Source organism: Carassius auratus, unplaced genomic scaffold (assembly GCF_003368295.1).
Source record: "Carassius auratus strain Wakin unplaced genomic scaffold, ASM336829v1 scaf_tig00215868, whole genome shotgun sequence".
Classification (NCBI taxonomy): Eukaryota; Metazoa; Chordata; class Actinopteri; order Cypriniformes; family Cyprinidae; genus Carassius; species Carassius auratus.
In genome coordinates, this window is record NW_020528283.1 from 248,117 (window position 1) to 275,576 (window position 27,460).

A 27,460-nucleotide genomic window follows, 5' to 3' on the forward strand; every position below is an offset into this window, starting at 1 on the left:
CAGGAGCGGCTCGCGGGCCGGTGAATCACCTCTGCGCATGCGCAGATCGCATCCTACCATAGCGTCCTACATGGCTTGACTCTAATTTCGGACAATGTCTGGTTAATTCTGAGTTTATAATTGTATTCCAAACTATAAACATGATATTTTTTTCAGAATTACATATTTAATATAATGTATTTTAATATAGTCGCGAATAGATGAAAAAATTTATAAAATATCTCACGCGTTGCAGTGACGCGTCTGTCCACTGTGTGTCAGGCAGTGCTAGAAAGCTCATTTTTCGTCACTGTAAACTCAAATGTGTGGTCTGGGAGGGCAGATGGCACTCTTCTGCGATCTAATATGTTGCTGGCAAGCATTTCCGTAGTGTAGTGTTTAACGCATCATGACAGAGGCTCCACTGCCTGACGCGCCTGTCCTAATTTCAAGCTAACGCTAGACTAGCTAGCCCGACATACATTATTTCACATACAGCAGCTAACGGTAATGCAGATGCGTGCACACCATTAACTCCTCCGTATGTGCGTCCTCTCTTCTGGCATGAGATCATCTTTCAGTGATAAAACGCTTTTAAACAGATCCGATCATCATGTCAAAGCGGTGCATGCTTTAAATTTACCCGTGGACGATTGTTGGTCGATAATTCATGGTAATACCAACGCTCCCGGAGACAAGGATGTCGAAACGGCTGCGAAATAGCGAAGTTTGCGCGGACTGCAGCAGTTCGGGTGAGTATATTCGGGTAACTGTATAACCAGGTGATGTTACTGAATTAAGAGACCGAAAGATGACATTTAACTATACACATGTACGATTCAGATTTTTAAGCAAACATTATTTGTGTTTTGGATATATAAATGGATAATAAATAAATGTATTTTAGAGTGTAGTGATGTATTGCCACTGGCTACGTCTCAAAACATAAAGCGCTGTCTAGTTAGACAGCATTTTAGGCATCGTAAGCGCGTCCAAACTGCTGAACGATGGCGGATCAGAACGTTTTGAGACAGAGCCACTGCATACAGCTTTGACTCAACTCTACGGGTGTTTTCAGCTTTAAATGATGGTTGTGAGGATCTATGACCAATCACACTATATTTTACATTATCTTACTTTCTCTGGAGAAATAGGTAAGTGTACTTATTGATCCTCAAGTAGTATTCCTAGTGAAGACATATATGATATATTGATAGTGTAAGGTTATTGAATGGAGACACTTTGTTCTTATTTTTGTTTCAATCTTTGAGAAGTCAGGGCACTGCATGTATTGGTTAGGGTCACTTAATCGTAATAAATATTTATATCTAACCAGTGATCCTAACCAGCACATGTTAGTAACAAAAAATTCTGGTTATTACTAACAAGTGACCCTAACCAAGGCATGCAGTGCCCTGAGCTCTGAGAAACTGAAGAATGAAACATTATATAACATTGTTGTCCTCATTACACGATAAATGGCTATATCAGAGTTTTGACTTCCAAAGACTATAAACGAGACAGGAAAAAGAAAACACATTTATTAAATTGCAGAAATTTGTAGAGAACAATTTCATAAATCCTATATTTGATCAGATTATGACATATGACATGGCACCCATTTGAGGCTTAAACTATGAAACACTGTTAACTTTTTGTCTTGTGATTTGTTTATGTTCTGTTGTTCAGTTTTCTACTCGTTCCCCTTAATGATTCCCCTTGATTAGTTACGCCTCAGTCACCAGCTGGCCTGGGCTGCCCCAGCATGTCACTATTATTGGGCAGTTGTTGTTAGGGTGAATATTTTTAGTCATTCAGCACTGGGGTTTATTTTAGCTGCTGAAGCACTTGGGTCAAAGAGAAAGAAAAGAAGAGGAAGGGAGACCAAGGGTGAGGGGGAATGATGCTTGTGCCAGGTGCTTGATTCTGGCCCTTGGCCTCTTTGCAGCTGTTGTTTGATACTTCCTGTGCTTGAAGGGAAGTGACTTTTGCTTCTGAGCTGCTCTCTGCTTATCAGTGGATCAGTTTTTAATTGAGATGGCTCATGTTTCTGTCTGACTGGTGCAACTGTGGTATCCTATATCTCTCACACAGGTTTTGAAACCCAAATTGGTTGTTAACTTCTTAAGTGTGGGTATCTTTAATAGCCTGGCCACCTGGCACAGATTTAGTCTAGATTTATCTCTCTTGCTCTCCTCACTTAAGTCATGGAATAGGGATCATATTTGTAATCCTCTGAGGCCAAAATAGACTGAAGAAAATAAATGTAACATTGTAATACACTTATATATTTTTACTTAAGCAAATAAATAGATTGTGTTTCAGTAGTATTTGTTCTTTAGTATTTGGTATTTTGAGAGGATTTAAAGTTACTAAATAATAATCACCTCTCAGTTATTCACCATTTATTTCTATCTAAAATAATACAAATAATTACAAATTATTTTTCTAATAATACATTAAGTTAAAAAGAGAGCAATAAAGCATTAGATTTAAAGTCTAATGCATGGAAGGCATATTTTTATATTTACCTTTTGCTGTTTATTCCATAGTTGCTCATAAGAGTATTTTCAGACATAATTACTAACTTTTATTAGGTTTTGCATTTTGATATATACTTTTAGATGCTATTAATAACTGCTTCATTATGGCTCATTTGTAGATTGTACCCCCTGAAAATCTTTTTATTTTTTATGTCTATTAATTTCCTATGCCAGTAATTTTGAATTGCAAAGATAACAAGTGTCTATTTTAATGCCATTAGTCTTTTCTAAAATATTTCCAGATTTTGTACCATTCTGATGTAGTAAAAAAAAAAAGTAGTATGGCTCAAAACCACCACAGGGTTAAGAGGTTTTTGGTTCAAATTTTAATCATCTGTATAACAATGTAAAAAAAATGCATTTAATTAATATTTAATTAGAAAAAAACATTTGCCTGTAATCAGTGTGACAGTAAAATCCTCAAAACTGTTCTTGGGGAATTCTTACACTCTCAAGTGCTGACTCACATCGTTGTTTCTGAAGGAATGGAAATCACAAGTTGGAATCTGCCCTTGGGAAAAGTTGGGGGTGGGGGGAATGGGGAACGAAGCTGAAAATATGAACACGTCGTTGGCTGCTCAGACACTTTAGTCATAGGGCCAATGTGGTTGGCCCCACTTTCACTGATCTGGTATAATGACTCAGTGAAGGAGTGAGAATTCTATTAAAAACTGGCTTGATATTGGACGCCCATGAAGGACGATTGCCAGTGACAAGTGTTCATATATGAGCAGTCATTCTGTCTCTGGGTCGTTGAGTTTGTCAAGTGTAGTAGTGGGGGATCTTTGAGTGATCAAGTGTTTGAGGCAGGTCTAAGCTGATGGGTTGTGACTTAAAAATGGGTTGCAGGCTGCAGCTAACCATATCATGTGCTTAGTATAGTAAAGTGGTGAAACAATTTAGATGATAATACCGCTGCAATATATAGCCGTGTGTTAGTTGCATTTGTTATGCTGGTAAATCACTCATTTGCTGCTGCTGTTTATCCATTTACAAATGCTATAAAAATCCCTTTTAGTCTATTTTATTTGATGCTAAATTTGTTGTAGATATGCAGTCCATGGTATTTTCATAGATTTTTCAATACTGATCAGATTATTATTTTTGTTTTACTGTTTTAGGTTGCCACTTGATTCTTGATTTAAATTCTGTAGTTAAAGTAGTTTAGAATTACACTGCAGTAGATGACCCTGTTGAATAATCTGTAAGGTAGTGAAAGTAAAGCCGTGCAGTGTTTCCCAGTCATCTGCTCGTACCCTGGAAGTAAAGCTCAGCTTCTTAGCATTTGTTGTGGTTTGAGGCATGTGTATGTAAGAGGAAGTTAGCGCGTGTAGAGCCGACCATGAAAGGATGACATTAAACCCTTGCTACTGTGGCCTTATAAGGAAGAACTCCACATCGCATTTTGTTGTCATCATCTGCTACATATATTTTTAATTAAAAAATATCAAATGCTTATATTAACATATTTTTTTATATCTCTGCTACTAGTTATGGTTTATCAGACTATTATTGTGGATCATAAATACATTATTTAAAACTGCATAAATGGAACTAGCTGAAGTGAAATATGTTTTTTAATATTTTAAGTGTTTTACATTTGTATTATTTCAGTGATAATTTTTTAATGGTTTTAATTAACTATAATAACTCTGATCAAAACATGCTTGCTTAGTGCGCATTTGCGAAGTTAATTCATTTTTGCATGTTAAGTTCATTCAAAAGTTCAAAATATAGTCAATTACAGAAGTACAGTTAGAGTTATAATGTGTGAAAATGTGGCTCCCATTTCATGAAGACTTTGTGCACTGCTTGAATAAATGTTTGTAATACACAAGCACATTTGTTAATTTTCTTCAGTGCATTCTTGTAAAAAGCATCTTCCTTGCATCAGCTTTTTAAAAGTATTGTGTTTCTGTTTTCACTCTCATGCACCAGCCAAAAAGCTCCATTAATGTTATTGTGTATCGATCAATGATAAACACCCTGCTGAGACAAGCTGTTGTTTTCTTCCTGTTAATCTGTTGATTCTCTTGGGATGCCTTAGATCCTCGCTGGGCATCTGTGAACAGAGGAGTTCTGATATGTGATGTGTGCTGCGGTGTTCACCGCAGTCTAGGTCGCCACAACTCACAAGTGCGGCATTTGTCAAACACATCCTGGCCGCCCACCCAGCTACAGGTGAGCTAAACTCTCAGACAAGCAGACACCATGGGACCCTTTTATTATGCCTTTAACTGGCCACCCTGCTTCATCTGAGACTTTTTGGCTTTGTAGTATGATTCTTTAGTCTTAAGCACATTATAAAGTAGTGGTCGATCCATATTGGTTTTTATGTCTGATGTTAATATCTACAGTGTTATTGATAGATTCTGAACCTTACTCAAACTCTAACTTTGGTCCAAATTTATATACTGTATATTAACTAACTTGTCCAATACATGTATATATATTAGGGATGCCCTGATACCACTTTTTCAGCTTTTGCCTGACCGATACTTTTATACATTTACATTTATGTATTTAGCATAAGATTTATCCAAAGTGACTTACAGTGAATTCAGGCTATACATTTTTTACCAGTATGTGTAAATAATTGCAAACACAATACTCTACCACTGAGCCACAGGAACACTTTTTTAAAAAAAATTTTTTGCCGATACAGAGTACCGATATTTGTATTGCATTTGTACAATTTTTAAATATTGGATACAAAAACCAAAAGAGTATGTATAATTTTAGCTGGTTAACTTAATTTATTAAATAGATAGTCAAACCTAAATTTATTCAGACACCTTCAACCTTTCTCACATTATCACAGATTATTCTCTATAGTTTAGAGGATTTTAATTTAACTAGACAATAACTTAGTTAAACTGTGTCAACAAATTCAGCTTGACAATGTTAGATAACTTTGATAGCAAGGTATGTAATTGATTTCAATCAACCAAAAATTATTCAGATAGCTGTTAGTATTTCCACAACTATCAATACTTTCAGGCAGCCCTTAGCCTTAATGACTGCTCGTAGTCTCCTGGGCATGCTGTCAACTTAATTTATTTTCACAGACTTGGTCTGAATAATATTTGGTCCCAATAAGTTTTACTGGTAGTCTACTGTATGAAGAATTTTTGGGTATAATTTGTCATTTTACTTTATTCTGCTATACTCACTTACATAAATAAACTATAGTGTCCTGCACCAACTAGTTAAAAAAAATATATAAACAATTATATCTGGGCCTGTATTCACAAAACATCTTAAATCTTAAAACATTCACATCTTTAGATCACATCTAAAAGTAGCTCCTAACTTGCTGATTTAGAAGAAAATCTTAAAAATAGTGAGCGTGTAAGTCCTAAATTTATGACTCATACATTTTTTGCTTTAAGAGTATTACACAAACCATTTCAGTGTCAAAATTACGTTAGGAGTAGTGAAGAGGACTCCTAAATCACTAAGACCAAATCTGAAAAATTCATTTTTATTATGGTTTTTTTTTAATGGTGGGCGTTAACACAGTTGGCTAGAGCAGTGCTGATTGAGGAGAACGGAGGTGCGCTCACTCTGTTGGTTAGTAAGACTGCCACTCAAGGCTGCAGTCATGCATATGCTCTGGAACAGAAGTAATATCGCATCCACATCGCAGGCTTTTGTGATTTTAGCAAATCGCAACGTCTCAAATCGCGATTTCGTTTAATCGCACAGCCTTAGTTGCCAGCAATCTACCTCAGAATATAAACATTGTAGAATTTTCTTTCTAGTTGGTTTGGTTTGGAGGTTATCCAAACTCCAAATGTTTGTTTATATCCTTAATATATAGCTGTTCTCGTATCCAGTTTGGTTTTCTTTTTTTGTTTGCATGTCTTTCCAACCCTCTACACTGCAAGTAAATCACTTGCATATGTGACTAAATCTTCACTCTGGCGACTAAATGATGTGTAATATTAGCCAGTGGCTAACAAATTCTTTGTTTGAGTTGGAGGCTAAGTATAAGTTTAGCACAGATATATTTTCACTCACTGAACACTTTCTGACTGAGCGGTTCAGTTTCACTCTCTGTCAAGCGATCTGTGATATTTTTCAGTTCACCTCAATGGACGTGTAGCGCACCTGTGTTTATTTTTTTTGTGTACCTTAACCTCAAGTGTGAAGGCGCAAGACTTGCGTCGCTTTCTCTCACATGTGCAAAGTGGGCAGAAGTAATGCGCAAACGGCATTCTCATTGCCTGGTGCTCACTTATTATCGTCCCTGTTTTGATTTCAGCCAATCAGTTCCCGCAAACGGATACAACCTGATTAATATTCATGAATCCTGCAGCTCGTTCATCCTTAGTGCATTTTTTACTGTTCTTATTAGTAGGATTCAGATTATTATTATTATCATCTTATCAGTATTAATGGTCATTTTTTCTACATTTATTATAATAATTCTTATTTTTTTTTTTTTTCTCACAGAAACACTAAATAGCTTTTCCACTATCGGGCCAGTGCTTTAAACGGCCTGGGCGGGGCTAATAGCCTGAGGCCTGTAGCACCGAGGCCAGAATAGCGCTGCGTTTCCACAGTCAGGCCAGAAGCTCTGCTGCACTTCACTAAAACCCGCTCTTTACACGCCTCTCAGGAACAAAGTCATGCAACCCCATCATTTCATCAACAAAGAGAAGTTATCAGAAAACTTAAGAAATAAGTTACTGGAACTAGTGCGATCACAAAACAAATATGATAAAAGCGTTTGCATGCTTTGTTAAATATTTAAATCCAAAAGCATCAATGTTTTACTATAATAAGGTGATGCATCATAATTAATGTATTTATCAGGATTGAAATTTAGTCACAGAAATAATAAAGTGTTATGAACATAGCCTGCTTATTTAGTCTAGTCTGTTTTTGTTTATTTGTATTCACAGCAGTAGCCTAGGCTACATACATCACATTTTGTAAAATAATTTAAGCAAACATAATGCACTTTCTGCCGTCTTGGAACTTTGTAATTTACATTTTTTTTTCTTTAAGTCAATATGTATGCAAATTCACTTGACTAATTAAAAAATGAGCAAAAAAAAAAACATTCATAGAAAGAGATCTAATAGCCATGTTTTTGTCTGCCTCTTATTTCAATGAGAACATGAAAAACAGTCAGAGCATTGTGTACTTATACAGCCTGCAGCATTCTCTCTCTCAAGTTCCTGTTCTTTTGATTTAAATGACTCGTAGCTTTAATCCAATAATGTTTCTTTTAATTTAATGTGTCCTTTTTTTAGTAAAATTTTCCACATTTGTATGTATAGAAGTGTGTTTGGAGTTTTTTGAATGGTTATAAGAAAATGGTTTATTGGTGTGCGACCTCACTGGAGGGCCATCCAACAGAGAGTGTGACTCACAAAGCATATTTAAAAGAGAATGTTCTCATAATTATTATTTTTTTTAATGGATGCACTCAGTTTTTTTCTCATTCACAGATGGTTCAAACATTATACAACAATGGTGCTAATGCAATATGGGAGCACACTCTGCTGGACCTGTCATCCATCACCAGCGGGAAACGCAAACCCAATCCACAGGATAAAGCCCAGTGAGTATTTTTGTTTTTCTTTGAATATTTTTGAAAGTGGAGAATTTTTTTTTTTTGTAATTATTATAGAAAAATGTATGTTTGGTATACATTTTCATTCAAAACTTTGGGTCAGTAAAATAAATATTTATTCAGAAATTATGAAATTGATCAAAAGTGATCGTAAAGACATTTATAATGCTACAAATGATAAACATTTGGGCGGAGTTATGTAAATCTTCCCACATAGTGACGTAGACATGTGGGGGCGTGTTTGAATGAGCCGTTATAGGAGAGCATGGACGAGTATTAACTTTGGTAAAGAATGTCTCTTTAGATTTGAGACTTTAGTCTTTGCAACTTTACAGATCGCATCACATGACCCCTTTAAATTAGAATTTTCCAAAATATTACTGTTTTTGCTGTATTTTTAGTTAAATATAGCCTAGGTGAGCATAAGATAAAAGTAAAAAAAAAATCTTGCTGACCCCAAAGTTTTGAGCAATAGTGTATACAAAAAGATAGTGGCTGAAATGCACCAACTGCCCCCAATGTTAATTACCTCTAATAGCTGCATTGTTTCTCTCACCCAAAAAGCCCTAACAAAACAGAGTTCATAAAATCAAAGTATCAAATGCTGGCTTTCGTCCATCGTTTACCCTGTCGAGATGATGACAGTACAGCAGCCACTGATCTAAGCAAGGTAAGGAAAGATTTAACAGTTTTATGGTTGACGTTCTTCTCTATTTAAAGGGATAGTTCACCCAAAAATGAAAATTGTTATCATTTACTCACCCTCATGTCTTTCCAGACCTGTATGAGTTGCTTTCTTATGTTGAACATATAAGATATTTTGAAGATTGCTGGTCAATCAAACAGTTGATGGTTGCCACTGACTTCTTTAGTATTCTTTTTTCCTACTATGGAAGTCAATGGGAACCACCAACAGTTTAATGAACAGCAATCTCCAAATATCTTTTTTTATGTTCAACATAAGAAAGCAACTCATACAGGTTTGGAAAGACATGAGGGTGAGTAAATGATGACAGAATTTTTTGGGTGAACTATTCCTTTAAGTTGTTCAGTTATTTCAAATATTTGGTGCATTCATTATGGTGCATTTTTTTTTCAGACTTTACATGCATTATTGCTCCTCTAGTACATCTAATACTCATCTGATGTGGTGGTCTTCTGTCCTACTTGTTGAAAAAAGTTTCTATTGACATACGTTGTCTTTGATCCTTTAGCAACTTCACTCCAGCGTTAGAACCGGCAATCTTGAGACTTGTTTGCGGTTACTATCGCTCGGGGCTCAACCCAACTACTTCCACCCGGTAAAAAGCTCTGATCTTAATTTGACCATGTTCAGTTACATAAAAAATGCTTTGCAAACTTACTGCTATTCTTTTACGGTTATGCACTGGTTTAAACAGGAGAAAGGAAACACTCCACTGCACATAGCAGCTAAAGCAGGGCAAGTGTGCCAGGTTGAGCTTCTCTGTGTTTATGGGGCAGACCCTGGTGCTCCAGACTCCAACGGCAAAACGCCCATCCACTATGCAAGGTAATCAATAGCTAATCCATTGATGGTCCAAAGCTGCCTCGCACTGAAAACTGCGTTTAATGATTACTTCCAATTTTTTTTGTCAATGCAATGATTAAAAAGAATACTTGTCATGGATTTGTCATGTGGCCTTCGCTGACAAATATCCAGATCAAAGGGATAGTCCAGACAGAAATGAAAATTTGGTCATTATTTACTCACCCTCATGTTGTTCCTAACCTGTATGGCTTTCTTCCTTCTGTGAAACGCAAAAGAAAATATTCTGAAGATTGTTGGTAACCAAACAGTTATGGTACCCATTGACTTCCATTGTATGGACAAAAAGCAAAACAAACAAACTTTGGGAACCAAAACGGTTTTGTAATCAACATTTAAATTAACTTTTTTTTTCAGGTTTAATTAAAGAGATAAAGTTTAATTCTGTTATTTGCTTTTGACTTTTACTACTTCAACTGAAACTTGCCAAAACTGTTTTACCAAAAACAGTTTTAATCATTTAATCATAGTTAACAATAACACCACTGATCTGTAATGGTGTCCCATTTGTCATTTTATGACTCAGAAGGCCTGCTGTGCGCCTTGTTATTGGTGTGCAATTCCACGGAGGACTCTGAGAGGGATCACAAGGGCTGAGGGCAGCATTTGGCATAGGACCTCGAAGTAAAAAATAAAAACCCATGTGTCATAACGTCATTGTGTTGTTTGTAATCAGGGAAGCTGGCCATCAAGACCTGGCAGACAGACTGGTGGAAATACAGTATGAGCTCACAGATAGGCTGGCCTTCTATCTCTGTGGGCGGAAGCCTGGTGAGTCAGAGCGATGGTGTGCTATCATGATGTTTTGATATCCAGCTGTGAGGCTGCAGATGCTGATGAAGCCAGTTTATTGCACACTTTTTCTTTAGTGGGTTATGATCTTCAGAGTGCCACATGGCTCAATAAAATATCACCGTGATGTCAGAGTCAGCTTAATGTGTTTTATTGCTTTAGTATGGATTGTCAGTTGAAAATGCCAATATGTTCTGTGTTTTAGATCACAAGAATGGACAGCATTTCATTATACCACAGATGGCGGACAGGTAGTAATAATCTAATGCATTCTAATGTTTTCCTGAGTGAACTGATGCCTTTTTTACAGTAGTTTCTTCTAGAGGAATATATTGGGATTTGCTTAGTCATGTTTTGGTCACTGGATAAAACTGGTGGCATCCCAGAATAATTCCCTGCATGGCTATGACAGCAATTCAAACAGGTTTTTAAGATGAACATAATTTAAACTTAATATATTGCCATTTCCTTTTTTGCTGTCTTTGATGGAAAAGAAATGTGTAAGTATTTGAAATGGAGAATGGCAGTTGAAAATTTTATTTAACCTTTTATCCTTCACCGTTACAGTTTTTATAATAAATCTATAACTAATATTATTTACCATTTTATTCCCTTTTATAGCAGTCTGGAGTTATCAGAGTTCGCAAAAGCTGCTAAAAGAAAACTGCAGTCTGTAAGTCCTCTTTATTTTATGCAATACAATGCAAAGCAATGCAATGCAATAATACAATAATACTTATTTCAATGCAGTTGCTTTGGGAGTCTGATTCTTTTTAGTGAATCAGCATGTTAATGTAAAACAATAAAAACATGATTTATGATTTATTTAATCTAACTATTAGGGTTGTGCCGATAGACGATAGTATCATGTATCAACGATATATCGACGCTGTATGACTGATGGATCAGTTCAATTCAACTTTACTCCAAATATATGAACTTCCCGGTTTTGAATACTTTACTCCAAATATATGATCTTACCGTATTTTCTGGACTATAAGTCACACTTTTTTTATATAGTTTGGCTGGTCCTGCGACTTATAGTCAGGTTCAAATTATTTATCAAAATTAATTCGACATGAACCAAGAGAAAACATTAACGTCTACAGCCGCGAGAGGGCGCTCTAAGCTGCTCAGTGCTCCTGTAGTCTACCCCTAATAAACATAGAGCACCCTCTCGCGGCTGTAAACGGTAATGTATTCTCTTGGTTCTAAATAAATGTGAATTATAGTCCAGTGCGACTTATATATGTTTTTTTTTTCCTCGTCATGACGTATTTTTGGACTGATGTGACTTATACTTAGGTGCGACTTATAGTCCGAAAAATATGGTACCTGTTTTGAATGCTTTATATTTACCGTGTTCGTTTATGTCCAATATTACTGTTGAACTATTGGACTTTAAATGACAGATGCGACAGATTTGTCACAGGACGCGTGATATGACAGTTGCATCCGACTATTTATGAACTAACTGTTTTAAATACAGTATTTTTATATTCAACATTAGTTTATCAGTATGTTTGAAATTATTTTTTTTTTGATTATCGGTGATTCCATAGGCTCTCTCTCATGCACCTGTGCGGTTTAAAACCGTAAATAGTTATGCTATGACGAGAACAAAGAGTCTCTCTCTTGCTCCACCCATGCACGATAATATTCTGTATCGTCTATCTCACGGGCTGATGATATGACGATTTGAAAAATGACTATATTGCCCAACACTACTGACTATAATCAGAAGTCCCTCCAATTTTTGTTTTTGCATAGCAAAATAATAACCTAACTTGTGCCTGATCATGATAAGTTGATATAATAAGCAGAATATTGAATTACATAATGTTTTTGACCACATTTTAGAATCCACACTGTGATAGATGAATCTAAAGATTGCCCCTTTAAATAGCTACATTTTGCTCGTAGATTGTGGTGTAGGTATACTTTAAAGAAAGCTTATCTTAACTATAGTTTAAAAACTGTAGCTTGTTATTTGAAAAGCCAACACTGCTAAGCAGAGGAATCTGTTGGGCTTCTCTGAAGTAGATGTCATTTTAAGTGTAGCAACTCCACCAAAACCGTTATCTGCCAATCATTAATATAAAAGACAGCATTTATACAAACTGACCTGTCTCCAAACCAAACCATTGAGAGCAGAGATGACTGATGCAACTCTGCTAATATCATTGCAGCTCAGCGATCATTTGTTTGAGGAATTGGCAATGGATGTGTATGATGAAGTTGATCGAAGAGAGACTGATGCAGGTGAGATGATCTGCATTTAATAAACAATGGAAAGAAGTGACTCATGGAACGTACATTATACGAGTGCAAATCGTGACGCACTGATGAGCACTTTCTTTGTATCTGGTACAGTTTGGCTAGCTACACAGAACCACAGCAACTTGGAGACAACAGTTGTGCCTTTCCTTCCTGTAAACCCAGAGTACTCATCAACACGAAACCAGGCAAGTTCTGAACAGATAGTTGTCACGCTTTAAGTCTCTAACAGGAAATAAAGAGATTGCACTTTCACATGTGACATTTTATGACACCATTTATGGAGTGCTTGCAGCTGTGAGTGCAACATGCAAAAATGTGCCAGAGGAACATGGAAACAGATTTCACAAAATTATTAAAAAAGGAAATGACATAAAAAACACTATGCACTGAAGGTTAGAACCGAACCACAAATGATAGTTTTTGCATATTATAGATTATAGAGAAGTTGTGTCTTTTGAGGCACTGCCACTTATCAAGAAAGTTTTATTTTTGTAACAAACCTCCACTTTACACAATAAAATTCCAATAAATTATAATTACCTTCCGTATTACTATAGTAGTTTTTGATCAATGTGCACATTCAGAGTGCGTCTTTGTCCATTGCTTTTTAAGGAATATCAAGTTAAAGCAATAGTCCATCCAAAAATGTAAAATTATTAATGTAAAGACTAACTAGTTGTTCAGGCAATGAAATCATCACTTAATTTCTTTGACAGGGAAGACAAAAACTGGCAAGGTTTAATGCTCATGAATTTGCCACACTTGTGATTGATATTCTGAGTGATGCAAAGCGACGCCAGCAGGGGAATTCAGTCTCAAGTCCTAAAGGTACAGCCTGCACACAGACACGCCAGCCTTACGCTTTGATTTCTTTTAAAGTTCTTATCGATGTTTCATGATTGTTGTGTCTACTTCTTCATAGATAATGTTGATGTATTCTTCAAAAATATGGGCAGTCGTCATGGAAGTGAAAGCCAGGAAATTGACCAGCCAGACTATGACAGTGTGGCATCCGATGAGGACACGGAAACTGATTTACGAGTGGGCAAAACAGACAGAACTAAGGTAGACCTGTAAAGAGTTAGATACTTTGTCTTGTGCCATTCTTGCCATTGCAGTATATATGTGCACATGTCAGCTCTTATCCAGCTACTTCTTTTTTCCTCAGAGTTTGGACTCTGATCTGTCTGATGGACCGATTTCCGTGCAGGAGTTTCTGGAGGTGAAAAATGCACTTTCAGCCTCGGAGGCCAAAATTCAGTCACTGATGAAGGCCAACAGTAATCTGAGTGAGGAGCTGAGATTGATGCAGAAAAAGGTACCAGAGATTCAGCAGTGAGCGCTGAATGGCCTGGTCAGAGCAGCTAAACAAAGCAAGACTGTCTAACCCCTACACCTGCACCTCTTCTTGCACGTGAGGGGGCAGATTTGACTGAAAGATTAAGATTCTTAAAATCCCCTGGAATGCTGATGTCAAAATAATACTGTAATACCTGCTGTAGTGTTCAAATAACCAGCATGACGTTGACCTCTAAACCACTGGAAAAGACATACAGTATTAGAGACATGAAACCAAAACATACTGACTGCTGATGATTAGTTGGCATGCTAACCTCCCTAACCACAAGCTGGATTTATGAAGTTGGCTCTTGCATCAGCATGACTTATTTTAATTGGCTGTGTTCTATATGTATTTATATCATACAAGGGTTTCCAGAATACAAATCGGAGCTAAAATTTATTGACTATAAAACAATGATTATGAATTGAATTTGGAGACTTTTAGGCCTTTGTTGTCATTTCAGTGTGAAAATAGTTTAAAATGTTATTTATTTCTCTCTTACATTGAATTTAAAACCCATTTAAGTATTATTCTGTAAAATGATCTATTGTAATTTAGTTGGACAGAATTTGCTCACACTCACTGAAGTGTCTAATATAGTCATCCATAAATCAAGCTATAATTGTTTAGTAAGTTTTCTTAAATATAAAATAAGGTCAGTCCCTAAATGAGCATTTAAAGAAATTACAGTTCCAGCTTTCCTGTGACATTTCTAATTTAATTATAGCTGGAAATGTTGATTGATGTATATTAAAGATTTGTTTTATGGATGGTTTTGACTGTTAACCACTTTCAGTCCTCTCATAAATGAACGTATAACTAGTTTAATTGCTAAAGATTTGACAACTTGCTGAAAATGTATGATGATTTTGAAAGTGGTTTTGGATTATATCTATATCTATTATGACGTTTCTTGGATACTTTTATAAATGCTATTATAAATGTTTGTGATTAGGAAAATTAGGCCATTGTGACATTTGAATGAAAAAAACTGTGTGGCTTTGCATTGGATGAGCATCTCCCTGGGTAAAAATAGAAATGGGCAAAATAATTTTATTGTGAGTGAAGTCTTTAGGCTTTTTGTTACTCTGCGCATTTCCTTTCTGATACTAGCCAATGTATCTGACTCAAGCTCTTCTTGATATCTCTGAGCTGCTGAGTGAATCTCTGTCTCTGTAGATTCTTAAGCATGTCTAACATGCGCTTGTTCTTTGAGCATGTCTAGACATTGCATCTGCCAGTGCCTGCATGCTGAACTGGAATTTGCTGTTAAGAAGTTTGGATTTATTGAGCAACTCCTTATAATGGTTTCCTTGACATTTTAACTTGATTGTAATTATTTTTTCATCATAATTTTTAAGTACAAGAGTTAATTATTTGAATAAGTTCTAAGTAAATGTCTTATTTTATAGAACATTTTAAATTGGTTTTAAAATAACATGTAAAAGTTATTTTGTTGTTCAAATTTGACATTTTAATATGTAATTTGCTTTTTTATTACAATATCACAATCCCCCTGCAGTTTATTAGATCAGAAATCAAAAAAAAAAAAAAAGATAGATATTATGCCAATTAGTATTAATAATATTAATTTATCATATGCCAGATTTCAAAGCTAGTTTATCAAACTAAATAGTAGAAAAAATGATGTTCATTTTGATAATTTTCCACTATAATTTAGTAATTCACTTATAATGTTTACACACACACACCTTTGTGAATAAAATCTGTGTATGAACATTTTCATGAACAAATTCACAAAAAAGTTAAACTAAGGCGTATTCAAAATTTACCATAATCAACTGAAACTACACACACATAAAAAGCACATACTCTGGGAGGCCATACATTTGTGTTCAGATGAAAATGACTATATATAAAATTGGTTGCCGACCGATATATCGGCCGATATTTGGCATTTTGCACATATTTAGCATTTTACGTCGGTGTTTGAGGCGGGACCTTTATTTTGATGCTCTAAGCACCTGAGCACACAGTGTAAATATTTTAATATAAATTAAATATTTATGTATTTGTGAAAAATAGTTTGTCATCTAAAGTATGTTTATTTCACACATTTATTTTTTTAATCCACTGTGATAATGATTTCAAATTTCTTAAATATTAAAAAAAATATCTTTCCAAGATATCGGCATCGACTGCCAAAAAAACATTATCGGTCAACCACTATATAAATTAAATATATAAATATAAATTAAATATGTTTCATATAAACTGAAAGAGTAGAAAAAACTGCATTGTAGCTTAAGCTGTTTTTCTGAATAACACTTGATATCAGTTAGGAGAAAACATTTCTCTGAATCAGTTCCCTTGTTTTCTTTTGATACAAATTTTATTTTTTAAATGGAAAAGGCAAACAATGGTTTAATCTTTTTTTTGTGTGTGTGTGTGTGATTAAGAGTTCTTCTGGTAAGCTCAGCTTTGCTACAGTTTCTTCTTTTCTCTGCATTTCTCTGGCTTACTCGTGTTTCTCTTCAGCTGCAGTCTCTGCAAAGCGAGAACAGTTCTCTCAGGCGGCAGGTCTCCGCTCAACAATCCTATCAGGCCCCCGGCGGCCCTGACCACCCCAATCCCTCCAGTCCCTCCTCCTCTTCCTCCTCTTCCTCCTCCTCTGTCCTGAAACGCCAACTGTCTGCACGGGCGAGCCGCCCAATGTCTATGTATGAAACCGGCTCTGGTCTGAAGCCCTTTCTCCCCAAGGGAGAGACCCCTTACCCTGAGGAGACCTTCCCCACCCTCCAACCCTTCCCAACCTATGTAAGTAAAAACCTGCCTCTCACCTTCTCTCCTTTTTCTTCTTCAACCTTCCTTTCCAAATGTTGCAGCATGCTGATGGTACATTTACCATTTTCAGTGCTTTATAAGCGATTCCAAAATAGACGTTACGTTATAGACTACTCAGCGTATTACTTCACTTTGCATCCTGTTGGCTGATATAGCAGCTATTTCACCATATTTTCTGTTTCCCTTTTTTTAATTTCATGTGTCAGTTGGGAGATACAAGACATGTCTTTATGGCCAACTCAATGCATAAGTCACACAGTCTCATTCTCATTGCTTTATGTAACTTAGTTTGTACATATCATTTTTATTTTTTATTTCAAGCTTGAAGGTAAAGGTGCACTTAGCTTTTTGTGTGTGTGTTTTGCTGACTGATGAATTTGTACCTGTGTTCAATAATTGGGATTTACTGGGATAAAGTGATTTTTAATTAAATGCATGTTTTAAACCATAAAAATATCTGTTGTACATGTCACAGTTATTCAAGCTCACAAAAATCATCTTTGTAAGTTCCTATATTCATTTCCTTTTTAATTTTTTCATTGACCTTTTGAGTGTTGATATTAAATTTTTTTTTTTAACCCTATTTCTTTTCATCGCTTTTACTGCATATTAATGAAATTGATTATTTTCCAATGCATGTCAATGCTGCAGCTGTTAAAATAATGAATTCATCAGTCCATTATTATTCAACACTGGGTTTGTGTGGGTTTTATAAAAATGTTTCTTCACGATTTTTCATAATACATGACTAATATTAATATATAATGTTAATAATGTATTAGTATACACTACCAGTCAAAAGTTTAGTGTCAGTAATATTCTGATTATTAATTGTAATAATTATTAATTTATAATAAAATGTATACTTTTAGAAAGTGCATTAAATTGATCAAATTGGACAACAAATTTAATGTAAAAAAATATTTCTATTTCTAATCATTTCTGTTCTTTTGAACTTTGTTAATCATCAAATATTAACTGTGGTTTAGATATAAGAATAATTTCTGAAGGATCATGTGGCTGCTGAAAATTAAGCTTTGCCATCACAGAAATAAAACCCATTATAAAACTGTATACTAGTAGAAAACTTATTTCAAAATGTTACAATATTTTATAATATTACTAACTTTAACTGTATTTTTTTGCATTTTTTACATAAGACACCTCTTTCAAAAACATTTAAATATCTTACCAACCACAAACTTTTAAATGGTAGTGTGTATACAGTAATATTAAATTTAATTATTGTAATTTCATTAAAGCTTCTAAATTAATGGTAAAGAATCAAACCTTATTGTGTAATGTTACCAAATTATTACTATTGACAGACTAGTATTTTATTAGATTGTTACCATTGGTGACATGCTGTCACCTTGTTTTCTAGTCCAGGCTGTCTATCATGGCCGAGTATTTTAAGAATTCTGAATGTTTTTTTTGGTCAGTTATCTTTCATTCTCTGTCTTAAGTCTAATTTGCACCCATTTTAGATCGAAAAGGGTGTGTGTGTGGCCACCTCCTCTTCCCTCCCCTTCCTCCCCTCCTCCTCCTCATCCTCCCCGTCCTGTTTGCGGGATGAGAGTGTGCAAAGGGTTAAGTACATCCTCACATGCTCCGTTCATCGTGGGAGTGGACAGAAGCACCAGGAACCCTTAGCCTCCTCACCCCTCTCCTTCACGAACTCGTCCACTGTCTCCTCGACTCTCATCCATCCCTTTTCCTCTTACACCTGTTGTGCTCCACGCATCACCATGCATGAACAGTCCCTGCACCGACCCTCCAGGGGCTGTTGTTTTCAACTGATACGTATTTCTGCCTTCATCACCATCATCCTAATAGATAGCACGTACATTTCATGGCTCGTGTCTTCACTCCCAGGATGCACTGCTCAGGGCTTGTCCACTGCTGCTGCTGCTCACTCATCTCTCCAGGATGTCTTGCAATGCTACGTGCTCTGGGCTGAGAGTAATACACAATTATGAAACACTGATATGTAAATAGTTTGGATTAGCTTGGTCACTTTGTGCATGCAGATTACTACCATATTTAGATTCATGTTTCTGTTGTCACTGAGTGTGCGTGCATTTTGGGCCTTGTTTATGGTGATTTTTTTTTAATGCATTGATCTGACAGTTAAAGGGGGGATGAAATGCTCGTTTTCACTCAATATCCTGTTAATCTTGAGTACCTATAGAGTAGTACTGCATCCTTCATAACTCCAAAAAGTCTTTAGTTTTATTATATTCATAAGAGAAAGATAGTCTGTACCGATTTTTCCCGGAAAAACATGAGCGCCTGGAAACGTGACGTGTGGGCGAGCTAAAGAATCACGAGCACCAGTAGGCTTTTGCGTTGAGAGCGTCCAAAACAAACCATGGCTAACAGTCAGATTCACCGTATATTTATGAACCAGAATCAGATCCAGAGGCTGAAATTTAACAAGAGCAGCATCAGCAACAAAGTCTCTATGTGGTATGTACTGAAACTGTATATATTTGCTTAGCGGTTTTGGAAAATGACTAAGTTCCACTTTATGTCGTCTTTTTTTTTTTTTTTTTTTTTTTTTTTTTTAAGCTGTACATGTGGAAAGTGCAGTTTGATGACAACATCGCATGTTGTTTACTTGATGTGCTTACGCGCTGATTGCTAAGTTAACAACACAGAGATATTTGAAGCAGTTTTACTAACCGCATACGGTTCCAACATACGATCGTGACCCTTTTTCGTTGGGACTGCATTATCGTTAAGAAATAAACGATGTGCAAATCCGGCTTCAAACTGGGCTTTGTTTGTAAAACAAGCATCTTCGAAATGCAGGGAACAAACACTTGCACAACTCCGTTGATGCTCTGTCAAAATAAACTCCGTCCACTGGTCCCTTAATGCTGTTTTTTTTTTTTTGGTAATCTGTGCAGGGTTGTCTTGCCCTGGCAACCAAAAACACACTTCTTTTGTGACTTTTCACGACGCTCTCGCTCTGATCAGTGAATGTGTCTGCTGTGCTCTGCTCTACGGGAGCACGCGCTCTTCCGGCAGACGTGCCATTAGGACTCATATAAGGAAATTCCGCTCCATCTTACGTCACACAGAGCCATACTCGAAAAAAACTTTCCGAAACTTGTGACAAACTGGAAGGAGTATTTTTGGAACAGACATCCAACTTAATTTTCGAAACTTTGTCCATGTTTAGCATGGGAATCCAACTCTTTAACGGTGTAAAAAACTCAGTATGCATGAAATGGCATTTCACCCCCCTTTTAAGTTCAATTTATCAATTTACCCAAACACAGTTAAATACACTACCATTCAAAAGTTTAATAATAAAATAAAAAATCTAATTGCATTCTTGCTAAAACAATATTTTTTATAAATTTATTTTAGAAAAAAAATGTATGGTAGAGTATGTCCTCACTTGAAGTCAGTTGAGGATCTGAAATTTTTACAGCTTTTAACAATTATATTTGTATTGAAATTTTTTTTATTGTTAGATCAGTACATCACAAATCAATGATGCATTTTTCATACTTGTGTGCAAAGAAATGTGTGGAGAGCAGAAGCATAAATAAGTGACTGTAGAGCATTCATTTGATTATTCTGACATGATGTGGCAGTTCTCCAAGCATCATGATTCATGACTGGTGCTGCCTGACAAGAAACTGAGAGAGTACTCGGTTACACGAATTTAGTAATGTCCCATGTCAGAGTGATGCTGGCATCTGACCCCATTACCTCATTATCCTTTGGCACAGCGAATCATGCTCCAGTGAAGCTGTCAAATATCTTTACTGTAACTGCTTTACTACACTATGAAGGAATACACTGATCAGGGCCATGACCTAGATTCAGTTGTAACCCTGAGTTTAACCCCTAAGGACTCACAAGTGGTTTAATAGCTAGTTTACTTACATTTTTGCATATGCTGGTCATTTCTTCAAAACAGATGACCTAACCCTGGATTTAAAAGTGCATTCAAGGTACAGTTGTAAAACTACTACAATGATGTCTGTTAAAATATATTTTTAAAATGTTTATTCCAGTGACGGCAAAACTGAATTTTAATTGCCATTACTCCACTGTCACATGATTCTTCAGAAATCATTCAAATATGCCGATTTGGTGCAGAGGAAACCTTTCGCGTTATCAATGTTGAAGATAGTTATGCTGCTTAATATTGTTATGGAAACTAATTTTATGATGAATAGAAAGTTCAAATTTCATACACATGCTGTCACTTTTGATCAATTCAATACATCCTTGCAGTATTAATTTCTTTAAAAATAATTAATAAACCTTATCTCTTAAAAAGTAGTGCAATAGTACATATTTGTTATTTTTATTATTATTATATAATTGTCTGCATTCACTGGTAGTGGAAACCATAACCTTGGCATTGTTAGCCTCCAGCATTCAAAGCCTGATGTTTAACAGTGCCAGCCGTATTGCTCTTTTAATCCGAAACATATGGAGAAAGTAATACAGTTATTGTAAATAATGTTCAAGTTGTTGTTGCCAACTTTTGCTTGTGATGCATTTCAAAGATTAGTGCCTGAAATACTATTTTTAATGTATCTAAATGCTAAAAGCTTGCTTACACTCTACTGACCACTCAGTTAATGCAGATTGTTCAGTTTAGTTTCATATGAACCACCAGACATCTTGATATTTACAATGCCATCACCGCAATTTTATTGTGTGTTTTGTGTTCTTTTACTGTATCCTCTCTTGTCTCTTTAGGCCTCCAAATTTGACAAGCAGAGCAGTGTGTCTGATGGTGACTACGATAACACGGTCAACGAATCTGATCTGAACGACTCCGGGTACATGTCCATTTTCCTTTTTATGACCTGAAATAACTCCTGCATAAATACTGCTTGCAAACAAAACCAGACTTTTTTCCCCTCTGAAAATAAGAACTGCCTGTCCTCCACTTTTGGCCAAGTAAAGTGAGGAAACACACTAATGATGCTCTAAAGGCATCAAGTAGCTGTGCATCAGGCATTACTCATCCCTGACGCCTTGGTTCCATTTATATAATGTCCTCCCTCCCTGCAGCTTTGGCCGAAGATGTCGTTTGCGCAGCAGTGGCTGGATGGGAGACAGCGTTTCTATACCGGAGCTGGATGATCATGAATGCGAGCCTGACCCCAGTCTTCCCAGCACTGAAGACGTCATCCGTAAAACTGAGCAGATCACCAAGAACATCCAGGAACTGCTTAGGGCTGCGCAGGAGAACAAGCATGAGAGGTGAGAGGATGTCCAATGTCAACATCTCCCATCTCCTATTTCTTTCATCATACTTGGCAGCAATAAATCTGAGGTCATTCAATTCCCTTCTTCCTTTTGTTAACTTCTGCCACATATTTAACAATTTCACATGTAAATCGTTGGCGCATTCCATGAGTAGGATACAAATTGTTTTCGCATTACTTAATTTAAAGGGATAGTTGACCAAAAATAAATAATAAATAAATCTAAAATCCGTATCATTCTGTATTCACCCTCATGTCATTCCAAACCTGTATGACTTTCTTTCTTCAACGGAACATACTGTAGAAGATATTTAGAAGATTGTTGGTGACCAAACAGTTTTTGTTCCCATTGACTTTTATCGTATGGACAGAAATGACAGTGTAAGTCAATGGGAACTGAAACTGTTTGGTTTGGTTGTTAATTCTTTAACGTACAGTATCAACTGTGTTCCACAGAAGAAAGAAAGTCATACAGGTTTTGAGTGACATGAGGGTGACTAAAAAAATTCGGTGGACTATCCCATTAAAGCATCAGAGACTCAAATCCATGTTTTTAGCTGTGAGAACTTTTAGATATTTCAAATGAAATCTAAAATAATACCAAAGCATGAAAAGGTAGCACTTTGTAGCTTTGTTTTTTTTTTTTTTTTTGGCCTTTCCAACCTTTACATTCTAACTGTTACCAATAGCACAGTGACATCATTTAAAAAATGTGTTGAATTATATATATACTGTATGTGTGTATATATATATATATATATATATATATATATATATATAATATATATTACATTTACATTTATTCATTTAGCTGACGCTTTTATCCAAAGCGACTTACAATTGCTATATATGTCAGAGGTCGCACACCTCTGGAGCAACTAGGAGTTAAGTGTCTTGCTCAGGGACACATTGGTGTCTCACAGTGGATTCGAACCCAGGTCTCCCACACCACAGACGTGTGTCTTATCCACTGCGCTAACACCACCCACTATATATAAATGATTAGATTATTTTTGCAGCATGGGGGGGTGGATAAATGCATGACAAATAAACAAAAAATTTAACATAAGTCAATACATGCACGATTTAGTCTCATTCTGGCTAGTATCGACTGAGTGATAGTTCAGTAGTTTAGAATATATTTGTCATCTTTAGATATATACAGTAAAGATTTATAATATTGAATTTATATATATAGATAGATAGATAGATAGATAGATAGATGTATATGTATATTAAATATTAGTACAATATAGTTCATTTGTTTTAAATGTAATTCATTCTTGTGATGACATAGCAAAATATTTGAGTCTTCATTGTCACGTGGTCCTTCAGTAATCATTCTAATATGGTTAAAAAAAAAAAAAAAGTCTTGTGATCAGTCTTCGAAACTGAAAAATAACAATTTATTTAAAATAGAAATATTTTGTAAAATTATGTCTTCGCTGTCAATTTACTGTCATTGCGGAATAAAAGCAATAATTGTTTTTTTTTTCTTACTGACCCCAAACCTTTGAATGGTATATGTATATATTTATATATTAAATATATTTTTTTGAAAAATGTTTTAAAAAAATCACAATTTAGGCTTTTTTTTAACCATATCCATGGAAAGTGCCTGTTAATGAAAATCACTTCTTTCCCATACATTGAATTACTCAATTCACACCTTTTTTCTGTCTGTTCTCAATTGTCTGTGTTCATCATTTGGGGTCTGCGCTTTCGGGGGCCATGCTCTGTTTGGGTCCCGATCTGTCTCTTTCCCCACCAGTGCACCATGTGAGCAGAGGGAGAGTGTCCGCAGACTTAGACACAGTCTGGGTTGTTTCAGCACTCTGGTGCCTTGGGCAGACAAGCCCCCGTCTCCCATGCAGTCCCTCGGCCTAAGAGCTCCCCACCCAGCCAACCCCAACAACCCTGCCTCCTGGTACTCTGGCCTCTGTCCCTGCCTCACAGGCACAGTGTCTACCTCTACCTCTCTCTTCATAACTTCATAACTCACTTATCTGAACATGAATGGAACATGCATGATTACTCGTATGTCTAATGCCGGAGCCTTGTGTCAGTTTTCATTGTCTCCTAAACTTCTATTTGCAGGAACTCAGGTTTATGCACTTGGTTTCTCTTTTAGGAAAAGGCTTTGTACTGACATCCATCTAACTTTTGACCTTTCTGTTTTGCACTGCTGTGTTTGATTTTTCAAGATATTTTTCGGTTTAGTGAACATCAAGCCCAGTTATTTAAAACAAGTTTTACCCTCTTAAAAGTGTATTAGCACTGGGGATGCATCATGTCTGCTGCACAACTAACATTTCAAACAAATCTGCATGTTTTTTTTTTTTTTTTTGGGTGGATTGTTGCATAGAAATTGTAACACTTGTATAGCATTTACTGCAAAACAAATAAATTAAGTCCAAATGTATTCCATATATTTTCTATCTTTAACTTTCCTGTGAACTGTAATGTGAGTGGAATAAAAATCACTACTATTCAACGAAGGGTATTTTTAAAAAGACAGAAAATATCTGTATACACTACAGTGCAATATTATGGACAAACTGTATTTTCTTTGATAGTCCAGCTGTAAAGGCCGTTCACACCAAGAACAAAAACTTTAACGCTAACTATATTAGCGTCCACACCAACTCGCGATCATGTTCTGTTTATTATAACTCTGCACTGCAGTTTTGTCATCTGCTGCTTTAAATGCTCAACTTCTTTAAAGCAGGATGCATTCTGATTGGCTGTCGATGGTTCTGCCATTCCTCAAAAAGAAGGGGGATTATTTGAAATGTTTAAACTATACCTTTATTGCTACAGTTATCATCCTTAGTGTGTACGGGCCTTTAAAGCATTACTCTCTGATTGCTCTGCGGTTAGCTTGACGTTTCACTCTTCAGACTCTAATGGTTTTTATTTTGAGATTTTAACACAGTATCTATCATTTTCTTCTCCAATAGCTTTATACCCTGCGCAGAAAGAATATATGTGGCTGTGAGTGAAATGGCTGCCCTGTTCCCCAAGGTGAGCACTGTCTCTCCACACTTCATAAACTTAACTTAAAAAATATCTGTAAGGGTTTTTTAGGTTTTTATATTGATGTGTATTGTCCACAAAAAGTATTTGGACACTTTGGTCACACTTTTGATAAAATATTACTTATAAATTACTTATATTAGTAGTAGTAACAAAATGTATTTAAATAAAGTTTATTTCAATTTTTATTCACTAAAATACAAGTATCTTAATACTTTTCATGGGGCCTTATGAACATATATTTACTAGTTTATAGAACCATTACAAAAATCACACTTTTGATCAAATATTATTTATATTATACATTATTAGTAGTATTAGTGGTAGTAGTAGTATTCACTAAGATATTTCTAAACATTTAAGTATGACTTGAGTGTCCAAATACTTTCTTGTGTAATATTTGAAGTACTTTAAAATAGTCTTCTTAAAATATTTGATGTATATTTATTTCTGTATTTTCACCTTTGTCAACAGAGACCACGCTCTGAGACGGTGAAGACCTCTTTGCGATTATTAACGTCCAGTGCAAACCGGCTGCAGAGTGAGTGCAAGAAAGCATCTCCCCTGGAGAGCAGCTCCGCGGCCGACATGCAGTTCGTCACCCAGCAGGTCATCCAGTGTGCTTATGACATCGCCAAGGCTGCTAAGCAACTTGTTACCATAACCACCAAAGAGAACAACAACTGATCCTGCTTCCACCCATTTCCACCTGACATGCAACCAAACCATGTCACAAGTTTTTTTTTTTTTTTTTTAAATCTAAGGTGTATTTGCATGTTTTTATTTTTAATTTAAGGTGTCTGTTATCAGTGTTGTTTGGCTTAAAGCCATAAGATTAAGCCTGAAATGCTCTCAAGGGTTGTGTATGTGTCTTGACCTGTGAAAGTGGCAGTTGAGATGTTGTGGACTGAGAGAGCGAGAAGAATGAGTAGAAATGAATCCGCAATGGAGCAGCAAATCACATACTTAATATTCAGTAATTGCCTGACTCTTTGCACTATTCTGACAACATTTAGTTCAGTATTTCAGGTTGTCTGTGTTGTTTTTAAATAGTTAAATCAAGCCTATTTTTCAGTAATCTTAGTTAAATCTATAATGTATAATAAAATAATCTGTTGTACAAAACATTCAGTTATTGTGGCCAGGTAAGCCAATTTTAAATGCAGGTACAGTAAACTTGTGATTATAAAGAGAAAGTCAAATTGAATATAACTTTAAAAAGGTTAAACTGCTTTTTCTCAGTTGGATAAACCATGTGGCTGTAATTCAGATTTACAGTCTGTATTAAAGAAATATATATATATAATAAATGGAGGAAATGTTAATTAACCTTAGTTTAATTATATTTCATCATTTATTTGGAGGTCACAGTACAGTATTTAATGACATCTTTTTTTTTTTCAATACACTGCAGATGAAACAACCTCCACCAGCGAATACTGTTTGTGATGGTTTAGAAGTGTATGTGTGTGTTTTAAGGTCATCTTATCGTACGTTCAGTTCAGTGTTGGGGCAGCTCTTTACTTTGCAGATCTTTTTATTTCCTCTCTTAAGTATTATGTTCTAACCTGATCGCAGTATTATTAGAGCTCGGAGTCAGTGACTTACAGCTCAGTGTTAAAATTCTCTTTGAGTGTTTGTAGTTGTTCAGATGAACTGGTCTTCCACTCATTAATGTTATTGCTATGCCTGTTAAGAAAAAAAATGTGTCCTTTATTTTCTAAATAAACATAATTTATAATTTTGAGCTTCAATTGATGCTCCAGGGGTTTTGTTAATATCGGAGTCAGTCATATGAATAAAGTGAAAAATCTTCATCCAAAATGATTTCTACTATCAAAAGCTCTACTGTTCTGCTTGTTCTTTTTCTGCTCATGATTTTTTTTTTTTATTATGTCAAAAAATACATTCTCTTAAGGCAGTTTATTGTTCACTGACTATTATAAATATGCCATGCATGTGTTTATCTCACCCCAAAGTGTAAACAATCAAAACATTAGAGCAGGTCTGCTAAGATCTATTTCCCGCTCAACCCCTCAGCCAAAGGGTGTTTAGCTGGTATGGGAATATGGCTAACACCCTACTTGAGGAAAATAATTCAGATTTGGTTACAGAAGTGCAAGTCAAAATTTCATGAGGGTTGTTGTATTGTTTTTATCAGCTGTTTGGACTCTTATTCTGACGGCACCTATTCACTGCAGAGCATCCACTGGTGAGCAAGTGATGTAATTCTAAATTTCCAAATGTTCCAATGAAGAAACAGACTTCCCTAAATCATAGATG

General features: G+C 35.7%; 1 protein-coding gene across 8 annotated transcripts; it reads left to right on the forward strand.

Moving 5' to 3' along the window:
- The first annotated feature begins 273 nt into the window (after positions 1-273).
- Positions 274-27,004, forward strand: git2a (G protein-coupled receptor kinase interacting ArfGAP 2a). 8 transcript variants are annotated; one of them, XM_026261436.1, is made up of 21 exons: positions 274-731; positions 4,570-4,703; positions 7,985-8,097; positions 8,674-8,779; positions 9,324-9,410; positions 9,510-9,640; positions 10,353-10,447; positions 10,674-10,719; positions 10,963-10,968; positions 11,090-11,141; positions 12,658-12,730; positions 12,842-12,933; positions 13,465-13,576; positions 13,671-13,813; positions 13,917-14,066; positions 16,590-16,868; positions 18,383-18,484; positions 21,627-21,709; positions 21,945-22,136; positions 25,102-25,165; positions 25,652-27,004. In XM_026261436.1, exons 1-21 carry the CDS (start codon positions 650-652, stop codon positions 25,862-25,864), a joined length of 2,355 nt encoding a protein of 784 aa, XP_026117221.1. In that variant the 5' UTR covers positions 274-649; the 3' UTR covers positions 25,865-27,004. The 8 variants fall into 8 exon arrangements, with proteins under 8 accessions (XP_026117221.1, XP_026117214.1, XP_026117219.1 ...); XM_026261429.1 differs by lacking the exon at positions 18,383-18,484 and adding an exon at positions 23,913-24,068 and having other exon boundaries at positions 275-731; XM_026261434.1 differs by lacking the exon at positions 18,383-18,484 and adding an exon at positions 23,913-24,097 and having other exon boundaries at positions 275-731; positions 25,652-25,878.
- The last annotated feature ends 456 nt before the right edge of the window (positions 27,005-27,460 follow it).

Coding starts and splice junctions, on each gene's coding strand:
- git2a (XM_026261429.1), top strand. CDS start 650: ATGGTAATACCAACGCTCCCGGAGACAAGGATGTCGAAACGGCTGCGA. Junction 732..4,569: donor CGCGGACTGCAGCAGTTCGG/GTGAGTATATTC, acceptor GGGATGCCTTAG/ATCCTCGCTGGGCATCTGTG. Junction 8,780..9,323: donor CAGCCACTGATCTAAGCAAG/GTAAGGAAAGAT, acceptor TTGATCCTTTAG/CAACTTCACTCCAGCGTTAG.